The sequence below is a fragment of the Trachemys scripta genome, chromosome 5, assembly GCF_013100865.1.
Source record: "Trachemys scripta elegans isolate TJP31775 chromosome 5, CAS_Tse_1.0, whole genome shotgun sequence".
In the NCBI taxonomy this organism is placed as follows: Eukaryota; Metazoa; Chordata; order Testudines; family Emydidae; genus Trachemys; species Trachemys scripta.
Window position 1 is genome coordinate 8,560,156 of NC_048302.1, and position 18,623 is coordinate 8,578,778.

General features: G+C 47.1%; 2 protein-coding genes across 8 annotated transcripts in view; one reads left to right on the forward strand and one right to left on the reverse strand.

The window, feature by feature from the left end:
• The window catches only part of HGSNAT (heparan-alpha-glucosaminide N-acetyltransferase), a 33,672-nt gene extending 15,951 nt beyond the window's left edge, over positions 1-17,721 (forward strand). The window contains exons 5-18 of one of the 2 annotated variants that reach the window (XM_034771626.1): positions 3,300-3,369; positions 4,728-4,797; positions 6,245-6,348; positions 7,917-7,993; positions 8,696-8,726; positions 9,874-10,034; positions 10,984-11,099; positions 12,109-12,233; positions 13,702-13,828; positions 14,391-14,477; positions 15,901-15,978; positions 16,110-16,180; positions 16,320-16,432; positions 16,889-17,721. In XM_034771626.1, coding sequence (XP_034627517.1) covers positions 3,300-3,369; positions 4,728-4,797; positions 6,245-6,348; positions 7,917-7,993; positions 8,696-8,726; positions 9,874-10,034; positions 10,984-11,099; positions 12,109-12,233; positions 13,702-13,828; positions 14,391-14,477; positions 15,901-15,978; positions 16,110-16,180; positions 16,320-16,432; positions 16,889-17,070 — 1,412 coding nt within the window. In that variant the 3' untranslated portion in view covers positions 17,071-17,721. The remainder of the gene's footprint in view (positions 1-3,299; positions 3,370-4,727; positions 4,798-6,244; positions 6,349-7,916; positions 7,994-8,695; positions 8,727-9,873; positions 10,035-10,983; positions 11,100-12,108; positions 12,234-13,701; positions 13,829-14,390; positions 14,478-15,900; positions 15,979-16,109; positions 16,181-16,319; positions 16,433-16,888) is intronic. The other variant, XM_034771627.1, reaches the window with a different exon arrangement.
• A 108-nt stretch (positions 17,722-17,829) lies between these two features.
• Positions 17,830-18,623, reverse strand: part of INTS10 (integrator complex subunit 10) — a 40,044-nt gene continuing 39,250 nt past the window's right edge. For all 6 annotated transcript variants that reach the window (XM_034771622.1, XM_034771621.1, XM_034771620.1 and 3 more), the window contains one exon: positions 17,830-18,225. In XM_034771622.1, the coding sequence (XP_034627513.1) occupies positions 18,069-18,225 (157 nt within the window). In that variant the 3' untranslated portion in view covers positions 17,830-18,068. The remainder of the gene's footprint in view (positions 18,226-18,623) is intronic.

The following is an 18,623-nucleotide window of genomic DNA, read 5'->3' on the forward strand; positions in this document are numbered from 1 at the left end:
ACCCCGAACCCGCTTCCCTGTTGCGTGATTCCCCATTGATGGAGTCAAAGCACATGGTTGGGGTAGTGGTGGCTGCAGCTCCACGTAGAAGTGGCATGTTTGCGGCTCTGCCCCGGACCTTCCGTTTGCCTCTCTGGCTTTGTGGTAGGCTTGCCTTAGCTCCTTAATTTTCACACAGCACTACTGTGCGTCCCTGTTATGGCCTCTGTCCTTCATGGCCTTTGAGACTTTTTCTAATATTTTGCCATTTCGTTTACTGCTACGGAGTTCAGCTAGCACTGATTCGTCTCCCCATATGGCGAGCAGATCCCGTACCTCCCGTTCGGTCCATGCTGGAGCTCTTTTGCGATCCTGGGACTCCATCATGGTTACCTGCGCTGATGAGCTCTGCGTGGTCACCTGTGCTCTCTACGCTGGGCAAACAGGAAATTAAATTCAAAAGTTCCCGGGGCTTTTCCTGTCTACCTGGTCAGTGCATCTGAGTTGAGAGGCTGTCCAGAGCGGTCACAATGAAGCACTGTGGGATAGCTCCCGGAGGCCAATAACATCCAATTCCGTCCACACTACCCCAAATCTGACCCGCAAAGTCCGATTTCAGCGCTAATCCCTTCGTTGGAGGTGGAGTAAAGAAACCGGTTTAAAGGGCCCATTAAGTCGAAAAAAAGGGCTTCGTCGTGTGGACGTGTCCAGGCTTAATTCGATTTAACGCTGCTAAATTCGACCTAAACTCGTAGTGTAGACCAGGCCTTACTTCTGGGAAAATATTGACTCTGTGTAATGTGAGCTCTCGTCCTTCCCTTTCCTCTGCCAGCCCTGCTATGCCACCACCTTCCCACACTCCACTACCTGCTCCTTTCTCAGACGTTGGATGGTCTCTTGTACCTTCTTCCTCCAAACCCTTGATCCTATCGCTTCCTTACCTCCCTAACAACTGCTTTTCTTCTTCGGCTCTTACTTATTCGTGATCTCTTCCTCTCGTCCAGCTCCTCCTCTTAATATAGTCTGTTCCCGTGAATGTCGCCAATGAACCCGTTCCTGTCTGAGACATCTGCATCCTTCTTCGCTTGTTAGCTCTGCCCTCCTTCCCAGCTTTCTATGAGGTTTCCTGACTCCATGCTTGACTGCTCTCCTGCCTGCAGTGTCTACCCTTTCCACTGTCCTGTCAGTTTCTGCTTTCCCTTGGTGCCGGGGACAGGCCACACTGCATCAAAATGCTCCAGTTGGTTGTGTAAGACAGTCAAAAATGTGTGCAGGGTTGCTGGGTTGTTTAAAAGTGCATCAGACCCTTCTCAGTGATGTCTGGCTCAAAAGCATCCCAAACAAACAGTGAAAGCTGGATTCAGGAGACACCCAGCGGCACAGCCAGCTGCCTTCCAAGTCTCTCCTCATATGGGGAAGGGGCAGGATATATATACGCCTTCATCTCCTAGGATGCCTTACCCCACCCAGGACCACAATCTGGCTGCCGGGAAAGACGTTTGCCAAGGCTGGAAACTGCCCTGAGCCAGGCCTTTTCCTCCCCATGGAGGGGGGAGGAGCTTTCCAGCCTGCCCTGTTCCTGGAGCACCACTCGTGGGCCCTAAAAGCAGAGCTGGCAGTGTTTTCTCCCAGAATGCCACTCTGATATCCCTTTCTCTTGCTCTTTGACCTTGATCTGTCACACAGATATGTCTCCCAGCAAAATGTGCAGAGGCATAATGCTGCCCCAGGTGGTCTCCCTCACACCTTAAGGGGCTGGTACACCCCATTACAGTGTCCCTTGGGCTTCTGTCTTGGCCTTCTGCTCTTCTCCTTCTGTATCTTACTATTTATTTATATACGTTACATCAGCACGCAGCGGCCTTGACCAGGATTGGGCCCCGTTGTGTGCGGTACTGTACGAACACATAGCACAAGCTAGTCCCTGCTCCGAAGAGCTTACAGTCTAAACGGACAAGACAGACACACAAAAGCAAAACAGTCACAAGGTATGTGTCTGCGTTCTGTTTTAAGATTTAGATTCCACTTCCTCCTCCTCCCAAAACACACCCAGCCAGCTGGTTCCTCTGCACTTGGTGTGCCCTGCTTCTGCCACAAAGCTTTGGGTTTGTTTGTTTAACCTTGTCTAGTCACCCGTTTTGTTTTATGTTAATGCCTGTTGTCTCGCATCTCTGTGTGTCCCTCCTAGAGCTGTTTCAGTCTCTAATCAGCATCCTTCCCCATTCTTGCTCTTTGCAGTAGATAATTCTTTAATGTTTCCTGTTCCTTTAACTCTAAAGAGACTACACCTGTGTGAAGAAGTGATTCTTTTTTTTTTTTTTTTAATTTCCTGGCCATACCAAAAATTGGGTGGAGTGGGGGTTAATTTCAGGTTGAACAAAACATTTTGTTTTGGTTTTGAGCCTCATTCAATGTTTTTTTATTTTTAATAAAACTGAAGTAAGCTTTGACATGAAAAGTCATTTCAGATCAAAAAATTGAAATGCTCCAAAAAGGTCAAAGTGAAATGTTTTGTTGCTTTGGAATATTTTTAGATTTTTTTTGGAGGGGCAAACAAATTGGCAAATTTGTCTTAAATTTGTGAACTATTTCAATGCCCCCGAATCTGCATTTTTTTTGGTGAAATAGTTTTGACCAAACTGTTTCCCTCAGCTCTAACAGAGACATTCCCCATGCTTGCAAACTCTGTATTTCTTTCACTCCTCTACCTCTTCTACTCCTTGCATTCAGGCGGTTTCTAAATCCAGCCAGTTTTTCCTTTACAACATATACCAAATCAATCCTCCCCCTGTCGCCCCTGCTACCACTATGACATGTTTTGCCTTGGTTATTTTTATACTGGAATATACAGTCACTAGGTTGCACTTGCCTTTGGGTTTCTTTGCTGGGGCTTGTGTACTCCCATAACAATACCTAGCATTTTCATCACTAGAACTCAAAGTGCTTCACAGTCTTCAATGTGTACAACAGCCACAGGGCTGAGGGAGGGAAGTATTATGCCCATTTTACAGATGGGGAGCTGAGCCACGGGAGCTGAGCCACAGAAGCTAAGTGACTTGCCCAGTGTCACACAGGAAGTCTGTGGCAGAGCAGGTAATTGAACCTTGGTCTCCCAAGTCCCATGCTAGAGCCCTAGCCCCTGGTCAATCCTTCCTTAGGGTTATGGTACCACTCAGTGAGGTTCCTGTAGCAAGCTGTAGGCCTGACTTTTCATTGGGTTACTCCAGTTTTATACAGGTATAACTCATTGATGTATCAGGCCCAGAATGCCCATTGTTTTTCTTACCTCAGCTATGAAGATGTGTCTTCTTTTCCTGCAGCTATCCTGTATGCATTCCTCATTTATGTGGGGGTCCTCAGTATCCTGACAGTGGGACGTGTCTTCGTGATGTAAGTGGACGTTGTTTGTGAAACATTCCTGTACACGTTAGAGACTCTCTGGGGGGTTTTGTTGTAGATGAAAGCACACTCACTATTATTATTTATTATTTGTATTGCCATAGCGCCCAAGAGCCCCATTTATGAACCAGGGCCGTTTGTGCTAGGCGCTGTACAAACACAAAATAAAAAGATCCTGCTGTCTCATGAGTGCAAACCGGGAGCTGGGCTGTCTTACAGCTGGAGTCTTCTGTTCATTGGAGCTAGGCTGGTTTGCACCAGCTGACTACCTGGCCTTTCGTTTGCTAGGGGCCAAGCTCTTGATTTAAGGATAAGAAATGTATTCCACAGATTAACTGCTGACTGAATTTAGTAGAGCTACTGTGAAACCAAGGAGTTAATGGGGGACTGGGTGGCTCACGATATTGGCAAGGGAACATGGAACCTTTCACTTCTTCTGGTCATGATGGGTAGTGTCTGAAAGTCTGAACCGTCTGACAGCTGTTGATGCTAGAGAGACAAGGTGGGGGCGGTATTATCTTTTATTGGGCCAACTTGTGTTGGTGAGAGAGACAAGCATTTGAGCTTACACAGAGCTCTTCTTCAGAGCTCACCCACCTTCTCTCTCATATCCTGGGACCAGCATGGCTACAATAACACTGCATACAGCTGTAGCATATTAATCGACTCCTCCCTGTAGAATTCTCTGCAGCTCAGAGCTGGGCCCTATGCATGGGATGGGGTGAAGAGACATGCATTACTGCTGCCCGTGCTATGTTTTTTTTTCTAGGGATACCTTCTGCCAGGCTGTCATTCTGTAGGCTTTCACCAGCACTAAAATCACGCCCATGCCCTTATGTTTGTGATGCCTGAATTGTAAATGGAGTTTTATTGCCTGTCACGTAATCCTCGTTTGCTGTATTTTTAGCTGTTCTATCAGACTATGGCACAGGAGCTGGGATGAGAAATGAATATGAGAATGTAGGCCTGAGTTCAGGAACGTACTGAAGCATGTGATTAAATCCTTGTTGTCATCCCAGGGGACCCCTTTCTGTATGCTGCTTCAGGCAGCCCAACAGTTCAGGCCAGCGTCATTTAATCATCACACAGTTATCATTTTCCAGATGCTGATATCCTCCAACGAAACCACAGTGTTGCAAAGTTTAATACAGGGAGTGTTTCCATCTGCTTCCAGTACTACGGAGTGTCTAGGGCCCTGAATCAGGAAAGCATCCCATTCAGAACAGCAGTTCAGCCCCCAGTTAAGACCCATCAGCATCTGGTTTATGTTGCACCAACATGATTCGATAGCATGTGTTTGTTCTGAATAAGCAATAGAATATGATTTTTTTACTGTTATTGGTTCACAGCATCGATCCAATCAGGAATTGGTTTTACAAGAAGCTGCACCCTGGAGACACTGATCGTCTCATTAATTCTGTGAGTTGCTAGAAGGCGCTAAATTGCCGTCCATGTTTTTACACTGAAGTGTTCACACCAACTAGTCCTTTTTGAGGTTCAGTAAATTACCAGCCACATCCCCCTCATGGACAGGTTCCCGGGCAATCCTTGACGTGTGGGCAGACAGCCATCTCGATCTGTGGGGAGCGCTGGAGGGGGCTCGCCACCTGTTTAATGTCTGTGCAGTGGACATACATGACTCTCAGGATACATCTACGCCGGAGCTGTGGGTGTAATGTCCCGCTCAGGTAGACATATATGATTGCGCTAGCATGCTAGACATAGAAGCGCAGCTGTGACGGGCTAGCCTGACCAGGTACAATCCAGCCCGAGACCCTGGTTGCATACTCACGGCAGCTAGCTGCTAGCCTATCCTACTGCCCATGCTGCCCTGGCCACACTCCTATTTGTAACAAGCCAATTTCATCCGAGCTAATGTGCGTACGCCTACCTGAGCTGAAAATTACACCTCTGGCTCCAGTGTACTTGTACCCTGTCAGTTACTGCACAGTCACGTGTTTTGCCTCTCTCGCTAGTTTCAGTGCAGGAAATACTCCCCTGAAAGAATGACCCTGTTGTGACAGGGACAGTCTCAAGAGAGGAAGTTCTGCTGGCTGCTCTCAGCACTATAGGCAGTTCTAGCCACTCTGAACTCAGGCCTAGAATTCTGTGAGCAGACCAGGGCCTGGAAGTGCTGCGGAGGTCGTGGGCCACATTCTGCGCTGTCACACACTTGCAGATGTGGAATATAGCTGTTGGAATCACTCTGGTATAAATGACATCAGCATCTGGCCCAGTGTACTTTGCCCACGCAGGACGAGCACGCTTCAGTGTTATGCTCCCCAGTTATTCTCTCAGGAGTCTGTTGTACATGGTCCTCATCACTGGTGGCGTGCTGAGTGCATCAGTTTTATCCACACAGCACCCCTGTGAGGCAAAGAGGTGTTATCCCCACTCTATTCATGGGGAACCGAGGCACGGGGTAGATTAAATGACTTGCCTAAGGTCACATGGAGTGTGTGGCCAACATTGGAATTAAACCCAGCTCTCCTGAGTCTCAGTCCAGTGCCCTGCCCACTGGACCATGCCTCCTACGCTTATTAAAGAAGTGAGAAGTATGAAGTGTGAAATACAAGGAATAAGTGTGGGGAATAAAGAGAGAAATGGGATCATTACCTGTTAGGTTCACTCCCTCTGGGGCACCTGGCATTGGTCACTGTCCGTAGACAGGATACTGGGCTAGACGGACCTTTGGTCTGACCCAATATGGCCGTTCTTATGTAAGAACAGAATTAGTTATGGTGTGTATGAATGCCCAGTATCATTAGGCCTAAGCTGGCTGAGTCACATTCCCCATATGGGCAGGATAACAAAGGTGTCGAGGCAATTGCTAGCTTTTCCTCTTGTGTGGTGTTTCTATTCCAAGGAGCTCGGATCCCCGACCAGAACAGATTCCACAAGCAGTGATGTCCCAGCTACCACGTGGACCGTCTCCCAGCGGCGACTGCGCTCCCTTGACACATTCCGAGGGTAAATTGCAGCCTCAGAGGCGTCTGTACCACTCGCTATAAAGCTTCTCTGGGTTTGAACAAATGTAATTATGGCCACAGTATGAAATCTTCACCTCCAGGGATGGTAGAATGTCCTGGCATCAGATGTGGGTTTATAAGTATGGAGAAGGAAACTACCTATTAATAGAGATGGCTTGAAATTATTTTTTCCTGTGAAAACTTGAGTTTTCAGCAAATAATCAAAAACCAAAATATTTTGGTGGTAAACCAAAATATTTTGATTGGTAATGCTGCCCCAGTGCCTCGTGGGAGTTGTAGTTCTGGTGCCTCATCCTCTTCTATAGGGTGGGCTCTTTGGTCAGACTACATCTTCCATCATGCACCATCGTCTTCCCTCTTGGATAGTGTAGGCCATGAATCATGGCAGTCTTGTGACCCTGTGCTTCATGGGAAATGTAGTCTGGGTGGGAAGTTTGCCAAGAGAGGAGATGGGGGAGCATGAGGCAATTGAACTACGACTCACATGTGGCACTGTGGGGGCATTTCAGAATCAAAATGTTTCACTTTTAGGTTGAAAACTCTATTATTTTTTTTTTTTTTTTGGTTTTCAGGCATCCAGGTTTTCAACAAAACATTGACATTTTCCCTGGAAAGCAGACACTTTTCATGAAAAACAGTGTGTCAAAAACTCCGTTTTCCATCGAAAAACAGTTTAGATGGAAAACTTTTGACCAACCCTACATATTATGATAATTTCTTCCTCTCCCTCCCTGTGAGAATTGTTCCCTGTAGTAGTATCTGTCCTGTCTGGTTTTGATGGGCCTTTCACCACTTCCCTTGACAGACCATTCCACAGGCTGCCAGATTTCCATGGCAGGTGTCCAGCCTCCATTCCCCTTTTCTAATGTGCACTGCGTGACTTCTAGTTAGATTTTCCTTTATTGTACTCAATCATTCTCTTCCCTCCATGAGGCTTACAAGTAAAAAGACAGCCTTGCTGTTCCCTGCCCTGCTCCCAGATTTCCTGTGCGGCCTTGGTCAAGTCTCCTAACTCCGTGTTCTGATTTATCCACTGTCTACAATGGGAGGAATGATGCTTTTCCCTCTTTCAGGGGATGGAGTGGGGGCCTGAGGACTTGCTAAATGAAGTTGGTGGAGTACATGGAATTACTAGGACCAATCTGTGCCATCTCTGGCTTAGAGATCTGACAGCCCCAGGGGGTCCATTTAACGGGGAAGAACTGCAGGATTCTACTTCTTGGGTTTCCTGAAACGTTTAGAACTGGGCTGGAGCAATGTGGGGAGCCAGCTTGGTGAACTGATATGGGAATGTGAACAAAAATCACACTCCGCATGCTTAGTAGTGTGACTTTCGAGTGCTCTCTTCTTCTCTCAGGCAACATCAGATTCCTCTGAATGAAGGTCGTTCACTGATCCCTCGACAGCATGCTTGGCCGTTTTGTTTATAGGCTTGCTTAAAAAAAAGACAGATTGAAAAATGTTTTAGCGGGGTAAAATATTAAGTGCCTGTCTTTCTGACACGCAATATTGTACCTGCGTTCTCATTATTTTTGGTGTCTTTTTTAGGCTCTCTCTCATAATTATGGTATTTGTTAATTACGGAGGAGGAAAATACTGGTTCTTCAAACATCAGAGTTGGAATGGTAAAGTATGGTTCATACGTGTAATACAGCCCTTAGAGAAATGAACAGACAGGGCCAGATCCTCAGCTAGTGCACATAGGTGTAACTCCGTTGAAGTCAGTGGAGCTATGTCAGTTTACACCAGCAAAGGATCTAGCCCCCAGTATCTGGCAGGAGAATAGGTCAAAGCACGGTGTGACTGTTCCTGGCGTCAGACAATCTTGGGAAGGCTCCATATTGTCACAAAACCTTTTTGCTCACATCTTTAACACAGCCACACATTTTGAGTGGCCGTGTTCTTATTTAACGCTTCTGGTGGTAGGACCTAGAGGTGACAGCCAGGTCATGGTCCCATTGTGCGAGGTGTTGTACAGATAACATTAATGACAGCCCCGCCCCAGTGATCATGCTTGATGGTCCTGTGTTCAGACATGTTGTGCTGTGCTAATACCGTGGTAAATTGTGAAGATCCCATGCCAGAAGTCTTCCCTGTGACACAGCCGTTAATTCAGACAGTGTTTGGGCAAACAAACTGAAGGGAAAGTGAAGTAGAGACAGTCAAAAGAGTAGTTATGTGTCAATATCTTTTAGGATGCTGCTTCAGAATTTGGTTTACTGAATCATTACAGGCATTCTGCAGTTCCTCTGCAGACTTAGAAGTGAGGGTCATCATGAGTGCAGTCTGTCAAGGCAACTAAAACTTGTCTATTGATTCCTTTGTAGGCTTAACACTGGCAGATCTTGTGTTTCCATGGTAAGTCTTTGTGGTGATTATTATTATTTTGTATTATCATGGTGCCTAGGTGCCCCAGTCATGGACCAAGGCCCCGTTGTGCTAGGCGCTGTACAAACACAGAACAAAAAGACAGGCCCTGCCCCAGATACTGACGGACAGACAGGGAAGTACAAGGAAACAATGAGACAGTACTGGTCAGCATGATGAGCTGTGATCTGAGCTCACCAACAGCCAAACCATTGTCAAGGTTTTTGTGGGCTTCACAGCAAAGGAGAGTTTGAAGGAGGATACTCCTGAAAGGAATAAATGTCTCCCCTTGGTAGACTAGAAGGGCCACGCAGTGGAATGCTGCTAAATTGCACTTCAATGCACCTTAAATCCATTTGGAAAATGGATTTGGGGGTGTAAGTGTTTTTTTTAAGCACAAACCAATGAGAGTCTGGTGCTATGCCAGGGGCAGGGCTAGTCTGGGTGATGTGATATATGCCCTATTGGCTAGTACAGGGGTGGGCAAACTTTTTGGCTTGATGGCCACATCTGGGTATGGAAATTGTGTGGGGGGCCATGAATGCTCACGAAATTGGGGTTTGGGCTGCGGAAGGGGATGAGGGCTCCGGCTGGGGGTGGGGGCTCTGGGGCGGGGCCAGAAATGAAGAGTTCAGGGTGCGGGAGGGGGTGCGGGCTCCGGCAGGAGGTTCGGGCTCTGGGGTGGGGCTGGAGATGAGGGGCTTGGGGTGCAGGAGGGTGCTCCGGGCTGGGACCAAGGGGTTCGGAGGGTGGGAGGGGGATCAGGCTGGGGCAGGGGGTTGGGGCGTGGGAGGTCAGGGGTGCAGGCTCTGGGCGGCACTTACCTCAAGCAGTTCCAAAAGCAGCAGCACGTCCTCCCTCCAGCTCCTTGGAGGTGTGGCACCGGTAGGCAGCTCTGCATGCTGCCCTGTCTGCAGGCGCCACCCCTGCAGCTCCCATTGGCTGCAGTTCCTGGCCAATGGGAGCTGCAGAGCTGGTGCTTGGGGCGGGGGCAGCGTGTGGAGCCCCCTGGCTGTCCCTATGCATAGGAGCTGGAGTGGGGACATGCCACTGCTGCACGGAGTCACAGCACTGGAGTATGTGTGATTAGTCATGTTTCCCCTGAATAGACCCATTTCACTGCTGCCTGCTTTTCTAGGTTTGTGTTTATCATGGGCACCTCAATTTCACTGTCACTGAACTCCATGCTGAGGCGAGGATGTTCGAAGTGGAAAGTGCTGGGGAAAGCTCTCTGGAGGAGTTTCTTGCTATTTCTAATAGGCATCGTAATCATCAATCCCAATTATTGCCTTGGACCTTGTAAGTGGAGAGAATTCATTTGTTGTTTGCTTGTCCTTTTTGGAATGTATACATTTCCCATTTTTACCTGGTTGTTGTAGAATGAATATATGATCAGTCCCACCCCGTGGATGACTGCAGGTAGAGGGCAGTTCTGTGCAAGTGCTGTAATAGGCCAAGAATGGTGAGCTGTTCAGCTGTGCTGCATAACTCTAGCAGCCATCTGGCTTAAGGCGGTCTCCTTACTGATATTCATAGATTATAAGGCCAGAAGGCACCATTAGATCATCTAGTCTGACCCCCTGTGTAACACAGGCTGGAGAATTTCATCCGTTCAACCATTTATTTGAGCCTGGTAACTGACTGAAGCGTATCTTCCAGACAGACATCCAGTCCATAGGAGACTGGGACCTCCCAATTCTTGCTTCTAGACCATCACACCCTCCTCTTTGTATCCTGCGAATAACAGCTGTGCTCGGACTGTGAAGTTGCAGGGGAGCGGGAAAGGAAAGCCTAGGATAGGAAAAATTGTGCTTAAAGGAAAGGGCGCAGTGCAAGTGTGTTGCTTCATTTCATGGGACAGTCCTGCCCTGTGCCCTACTCCCTCCCTGTGCAGTGAGACGGGGTGGGGAGGAAATATCCCCCAAGCTGTGGAAGTGGGGCACAGAGAGAGTGCATCACACACCTCCTCTGGGACCCTCCCACCCCACAGGGTCCTAGAGCCCAGTCTGAGCCCGGAAGAGTACGCAGCAATGAAACAGCTCTGCCGTCTGAGTCGGCTCGCACGGGTCAGCTGTGGTTTTTTCTTTGCTGTGTAGACATTCCCTGCGGCAGCATGAGTACATAGGCCCTAACCCAGGAGTGGCCAACCTGAGCCTGAGAAGGAGCCAGAATTTACCAATGTACATTGCCAAAGAGCCGCAGTAATACGTCAGCAGCCCCTCTCTTACATTGTGTGTGTTTCCTGTAGTGTCCTGGGGTAATCTGCGGATTCCAGGTGTCCTCCAGAGACTGGGATTTACCTACCTTGTGGTTGCCGTCTTAGAACTCCTGTTTGCTAAAGCTGTGGCTGAGAACGATACCTTGGTGAGTGATCCTTGGCTATAGCTGGCATCGATGATGCTGGAGGGGCAGGCTGTAAACACTCGTAGGATACACAGCACCATCACATTTGCCTCTTGCACGTGCAGTCTGTTGTTGGATGGTAGCTTCTCCCGTGCCTGCCATTGTAGTCCTGTCTCCAGCAGCTCTTGTGTGGTTTTAGGAGCCATGCTGCTAAGATTAATATCTGTTTAACTGTACAGAGCTGTGCAAAGGGGTTGCTCAGGAAGTGAGCAGAGAGGGGTACATTTCAACAGCTCTGCATGGCTAGCCCCAGCTTGGTTGCTGTGTAGAGGATTATAAAGGTCCTTACGAATTCATTCCTTCCTGATCTGCAATCAATGCCTCTTGGATTCCAAGGGTGCTGAAAAACACAGGTGTAATTTTGACCTCTTAATTCAGTCCACTTCTAGGCTCCAAATGCCTCCCTCTTCTAGAATTGTCACATGTCAGTCTGAGCACCGCCCTCTGGGCCGGAAGGCGAGGCACAGACCGGGCAGCAGTGCCTTAAGAGTGCAGGGCTTTGTTCTACCCTGCTAAGATCTTAGCAGAAACACACTAAGCATGCTGGGACGTGACCCTTTCCAATTACTTACTGTGCTTTTATTTTAACCCTTTTGTTCTCCACCTGGGCCAAACAAGGGTTTAGTCCATGCTGAATCCAGAGTTTCAAATTTCACCCACGGTAGCATAACTAGGGTTTGTACAACAAGGAAAAACGCCTTGTTTTCCTGTCTGGCTCACAATCTGCTCAAAGGATTTTGCTTAGACTTTCAAAACAAAATCACTTTTGAAAGCAAACCTGGTGAATGTCAGTTTCAGACATTGTGGGCGTGTGAAAACAATGTTACAATGGAAAGCCTTGCAAACGCTGCTGTTATCACTCCCAACCATCTGCAGTGCCGGGGGCTGTTCGAAAGTGAAAGGTGTCTTTTTCCCAAATGCTCAGTGATCATTTGCCAGTTAATATTCCTTTTCCTCCCTATCTCTCAAGCAGGAGACCCCGTATTTTGCCCTGCGGGATATCCTGCTCTATTGGCCACAGTGGGTTTTCATTCTGACACTGGAAGCGACTTGGCTGGGTTTGACCTTCCTGTTAATTGTACCTGGCTGCCCAAAGTAAGTTGAATGCTTGGAGTCCTTTTCCTTTGGGTGCTTTCTGTGTGGTGTCGGGTTATTCTGCTACGTAGGGACCGTGTTTCAGTGTCTCTAGCGCTGAGTCAGTAGGAAAAGGGGGCTTCTCAGTGAAACATCCCTTCCCCACTTCGCAGTGAAGTACTTGGCTTTATGTAGAGGACATCTTTATTACTCACCTAGGTAAGAAACAGGTTTAAAATCTCCCTCTGAGGTTCTCCTATGGTCCCCATCACTGTCGTGTCTGAGCAGCTCACATCTCTCCTGCATGGGAGGTAAGGGAATGAGGCGCTCTGGTCCCGAAAGGACATCTCAATAAGCCAGTCTTTTCATATGTGCTGAGCTTTCGGGCTGCTGCTCCTGCTTGCTGCAGCTACATCCCTTCCGCAGCTTGTGTGCTCAGGCAGAGGAGGACCTCCCCTCCTCGTAAAGAGATCACGCGCACCTGGGTCCTAGTAATGACCCTTGGTGCGTCTAGCTGCGACAGCCTGGAACTCTCCTTGCTCCGAGAAGTGCCTGGGCTTGTGGGATGCTGGATAGGGGCCGTACTAGGTCTGTTCAAAGTACCTTGTTCAACCTCGATGCCCTTCCTCGATGAGCTGCTTTGAGTGCAGTCAGCATTGGAGATGTCCTGTCCTCCCCTGCCAGTGCCTGCTTCCCCAGCCACCAGCCTCTGGCGCTGATTAGCCATGTGTGGCCTCTTCCTGCCATTCCCAAGTATAGTCTCTGTTTGACACTGGCTGTGGGTCTCGTAGCATCAGGGCGCTGGGTTCTGGGGGATTTCTTGTTAACAGCACTTGGCTGCCCACCATGGAGGTTTCTCATCCATTTGTTTCCAAGTGGCTGCAGCCTGAGGGGTCTCTTGGAGGTCCCCTGTGTTGTACTTACTGCTGTGGGAGTCCGTGAGCATTTCCTTGCCTGGCCGCACCGATGCTGCACTGGCTTGTTCTGTATTCAGCACATTGTATTCACCCCCATGCGTCAGGCCAGAGGAAGACTCCACAGCATAAAAAGCTGGGCTGAGTTCCACTGCACGTTGTACCTTCCCAGGGGCCCGAGAGCTGGATCTGCGTTAAGGGCAAGATTGGGTGGTGCTGGGCTTTGGCTGCCCTGGCGCTATGGCTTGGTGGCAGTTGATCTTGTCTTGATCAGCCTGAGTCTGGCGCTTGTCTAGTTTGGCTGTGGGGATTGGCAGTTAGAGCGCACTGGTGGTAACTAGTTGCCTGGAAAGCAGAGCACCTGATGTTGGCTAGCGTCTCCTCTGGGCTGCCCTTCCCCTTGCAACTTGTACCTGGGAAGGATGTAGTTCGGTGGGTGACCTGATTGCCTGTGGGGGTGAGTTTGTGCTTCAGCAGATCCCTAAAGAGCTGCAAAGCGTAGCCTTGTTGTTCATTCTCAAGCCTTTCAACAGTAGAGTGCTGCAAAGACCCATGGCCTTTTGCTTCCTTTCCAGGGGTTACCTTGGCCCCGGTGGCATTGGGGATTTTGGAAAATATCCCAATTGCACCGGAGGAGCAGCCGGTTATATTGATCACTTGCTCTTGGGAGAAAAGCATATTTACCAACACCCATCATCCAATGTGAGTGGTTCTTACTTGCACGTAAACCATTGACTCGCTGCAGAGTGAGGTTCTGTGTTTAACATGTCAACAACTTTAATATAAAATTAGCAAAGTTTTCAAGGAGAAAAAGCAACTTCCTTCTTTAAATGCCAACTCTCCCACTCCATCTGGGATGTGACAGCTAAGACGGGCTCTTCCTTGCTTAGATCTCTCTGAAACTTAGTTGACAACTCTGGTGGTACCACTGTGGGAGGTGGAGAGGCTAGACTTGGGAACGGCTGTGGATGGGTGGGGCTGGCCTGGCCTGGCTTATTTGCAACTAGGCAAGTTCATCAGCAGCACACTGGCCTGGGGGCTGTGGGGAGAGAGTTCTGCTCCAAAGACCATTTCCTTGGACTGTGTTCTGAGGAGGGATTGTAGCACAGTGTAAATGGAGCGATTTCAATGTGAAGTCTAAATCTGGCATTGAGAACAGTCAAGTGTCAGGGGAGGGCTGGGGAAATGGCCCCAAGGGGAGCAGGAAGTTCAGGGCTGGGTGCGTACCTTTTTAATCCTAAATCTCTCTCTCTCTCTCTGCAAGGTGCTCTACCAAACAACAGTGGCCTATGATCCCGAAGGCATCTTGGGAACAATAAATTCAATCTGCATGGCGTTTTTTGGACTTCAGGTACCGTCTTTGCTTTTTGGACCTACACTATCAGCAAGCCTTCATCTCCCAGAAACAACTGAAGGCGTTTTTGTCAGGGGTGGGGGTAGGGGGAAAGGAGCTTTTAGAGCTGGAGCGGCAGCATCTTCTCTAGAGTTAAGGTTGCAGTCCCAGGTCCATTATAAACTAGCCAAACCCTCTGAAAACTTCTTGAGTCCAAGTTGGCAGGGCAGGAGGGGGCATCCGGCAGAGGCTTTAAATTAAAATTTGAGGTACATTGACCAGCGTGATTCTGAGGTTTAAAAAAATCTGGTGTTTTGCTCAATTCTTGAAACCCTGGTTTGTCATATCTGGGGAGGCCTGGAACCTTTGCCCCAGCGGTTTGTGGGGAGGTCTGGCAATTACTGGTAGCAGCTGGCTGCTCAGGGGTTCTGAAAATAAGACTAAAAATGGACTTGGGCTGTTAAATTTAAGCTCATACTTGGCTGGGGTGTTTCCATCCTCCTCCTCATCTCTCAAATGCACTTAGCACCTATGGCATGTGCTCATTTTCCAGAAAAGGAGATAGTGCATTGCCACTGAAACCATTAACGTGTCGAAAGTTCCCTCGTAGCCAGTCACTGTACTTAAAACAGGAAACAACTAGGGTGTCGCTTATACCAGGTGTGGGGAGTGGTCTTGTAGTGGCTGACTCTAGATCTGTGTATCTGGACTTAGGTGGGATAGCCAACCGCCATAGTTTGTCAGGTAGAATGGCACACTGCATATCCCTTGGAGGAAAGGAGTTCTGCATTGTGCACAGAGTGGCGTTAGTTGTGTATCTGAGTAGGAGTTTAAGGAAGTGGCTACATGGATTGTAGGCGGGTGGATGTTGGAACTGAAAGGGAGCATGTGCCATGAAGGGTCGAGGAGTGCTTTTGGGTATATGGTTTATAGATGGTATGGCCTAGCCATTTAGGTTGGTGAAAATGTTCTTATATTTTGGTTGCCTTCATAGGAACTGCACTTGAGCAGCCTCAAAAGGTGTTTGTGTGGTTACTCATATGGGGTAGAAATCAGAACATTTTTGTGGCTAAACAATCATCACTTGTTTTCCACCGGAATGCGTTCTCCTAGAAGAGTATCAGCGGGGTAGCCGTGTTAGTGTGGATCTGTAAAAGCAGCAAAGAGTCCTGTGGCACCTTATGGACTAACAGACATATTGGAGCATGAGCTTTCGTGGGTATTCACCCACGAAAGCTCATGCTCCAATACATCTGTTAGGCTATAAGGTGCCCCAGGACTCTTTGCTGCCTCTCCTAGAAGAGTTCCTAATCTCGGTCTTCCAACAGCTTAGCACAAATAGAGCGGTTTAAGCTTCTCAATTCTACAGCAAGTGGGTGGTGGAAAATGCCTGGTATAGTAGGGTAATTTACTGGTTTTTATGCCTTTGTTTTTTTTATAGGCAGGAAAAATATTCTTGTTTTACAAAGACCAGCACAAGCAGATAATGAGTAGGTTTTTTATATGGAGTGTAGTCATGGTAAGTTACATCTTTTCTTAATGCAGTTTAAATTACTCATTAACAACCACCTCTTTTCATGCAGTGCAAACTTTCTATTTCTAAGATGTGCTGCAGTGAAAATTCATATAAACTCCAACCACTTATTTCAGGGGATTATTTCTGCGATCTTGACAAAATGCTCTAAAGATGAAGGGTATATTCCTGCAAATAAGAATCTGTGGTAAGTAGAGACATGTAACTTTTTACTATTCAATGTGTTTGTATCCATGTAGCTGGAGAAAATGCATTTACTGTAGCAACATCAATCCATATTGAATGGTCTCTAAATATCCTTTTAAATTCCCACTGAAAATATGTAGGTCAATCTCTTATGTGACAACATTGAGCTGCTTTGCCTATCTGCTTTTATTGCTGATCTACTACCTTGTGGATGTCAAGAAATGGTGGTCAGGTGCTCCATTTTTCTACCCAGGTCAGTAACCTCAAGCATATTTAGCTATCTGTGATGGAATAGGTGGTTCAGTCCTGTCCTCATCAGTAAAATTAACATCTGTTGCCATGTCAAGTAGCAAGAGCTGTTGCTAACCTGTTTCCCTTCAAGAATATTTTTGCAATGAAAAATCTTTTAATCAAAGATCCTTAAACTTTGATTTAATTATAAAACTACATTCTCCACATGTTCATAGTGCTGTACAGACGTTAATTCTTACCTCCCTCCCAACAGTAGTTTAATTAGCTAATCACTCTTTAGCTGTGAAGTCAGAGGGGTAAAGTGATTTATTCAAGGCCACATGGCAGAAACAACATTAATGCTTAGGATTTCCCGATTCCCTTTCCTGTAAATGCGCTGCCAACCCCTGCTCCTACAGCTTACTCTTACAATGCAATGGAGTATAGAGTTGTTTTCTTTGTCTGTGTTTATTTTAAGGAATGAACTCGATCCTGGTCTATGTTGGGCATGAAGTATTTGAGAACTATTTCCCTTTTAAGTGGAAGATGAAGGACAGTCAGTCCCATGGGGAGCACTTGGCTCAGAACCTGGTTGCAACATCGATCTGGGTCATCATATCATATTTACTGTACCGGAAGAGGATATTCTGGAAAATCTGATTGGGTTTGTGATGATCTCTTCTGGGGGATAAGATATTGAAGCTGGACTCCCCAGAGCTGATGCCATTTCTGGTGGGATTCATTATTAAAAAGGGCTCATGTGTTCAGTTTACATTTCCAGGGAAACTGGAATGGAGACTTTCTGGTGACTAAGGGACAGTATCTTACTGTTTAGCTAAAACACAGTAACTTGCCTGAGCTGTGTTGTCTGCCTGTCTCTGTATACAGTATGTTTCAGTGCATAGAATGCTGCTGATCTACCCTCAAACAGACCAACATACTGGATAGACCTTAACGCCTGGACAATTTTAAGACAGTTCTGATCATTTGAAGTGTCTTTCATAAAGGGAACGGATATTGCTGCGCTGGGTTACGGTTGTGTCTCTAACATATTTCAAGCCATTACAAACTGACTTTATATGGACCGTGTAGATGGCACCAGAGCAATGGCATTGTTTTATCCACAGTAACTAGATTTACTTCAAGGCCTTTATCCTCCTTTCAAAGCAACACTGCAGTGTAGTCAATGGGAACCGGATTCAGCCCCAACAAGAAGATGTACAGACTAAATAATTTAGATTGAATATCAATGGCATAAACAAAATGTGATGGGGTGACAGTCACTTCCAGCCCTGTCCCATCCTACTTTATTTTTTTTTATATAAAGTGTTTCTTTCCAAATGACCTTAGCTGCAATTCTCACACCATGACTCTAGAATAGCTATGGAAGCTACACAAACATTTTACTTCACAAAAGAAGAATTTTCAAATGATTTATTTATAAAATCTTTGATCTACCAAAATGAGAGTGAAAATTAGTTTAAGTATGAACCTCAGTTTACATGTACTCTAGGACACGCAACTAGGACTGAGTCCTATAACATCATGAACGTGATTAGCTTAGAACAGTCCCATTGCAACAGCAATGTTGTGTTTGGAGTGTATAATACAGCCCTCTGCTTTCTCAGCAAGACACCCTGCTGCACTGTCCACTCCACTCAGGCCAGTGTCTGAAGTAGCAGTATCTTCTCATTAATGCAGAATCTGTGTAACACCACCATCAGATTCTCCCCGCAGCGCGAGACTTGGCGCTCCATTGCCAAGCGGAAATCCTCTTTCACCCCTTTAGTTATTCCCCGGGTTACTGTGTGATGCCTGAAGTCATCAAGGAAACAAAAGACAACAGAGGAGAATTACTCTGAGCAGTAGATGAGGCCCTTGTACACAGAACACTTTTTGAAATAAAATGTAACATCTACCTTCCATATCTGAATTCATCTGGAGAGAATTAATGTGTTTTCTATACTTTCAAGTGTTCATTTGGTTACTTGAATTTTAAACAGTTTTGGGATCTTTAAATGCCTTTAGTCTAATGCTTAAATCATCAAATGTCACTTGTTTTAGCTAGCAGGCATGTCCACTCACTGTTCCATGCTCCCCTTCCCCCGAACCAGTGCTTGTCCTGCACTGGGAAGGAAATCTCTACCAACAACACTTCCCCATTCTAATCACTGTCTCTGCAGCTGTGGGGCAAAGATGCAAGAGAGACTAAC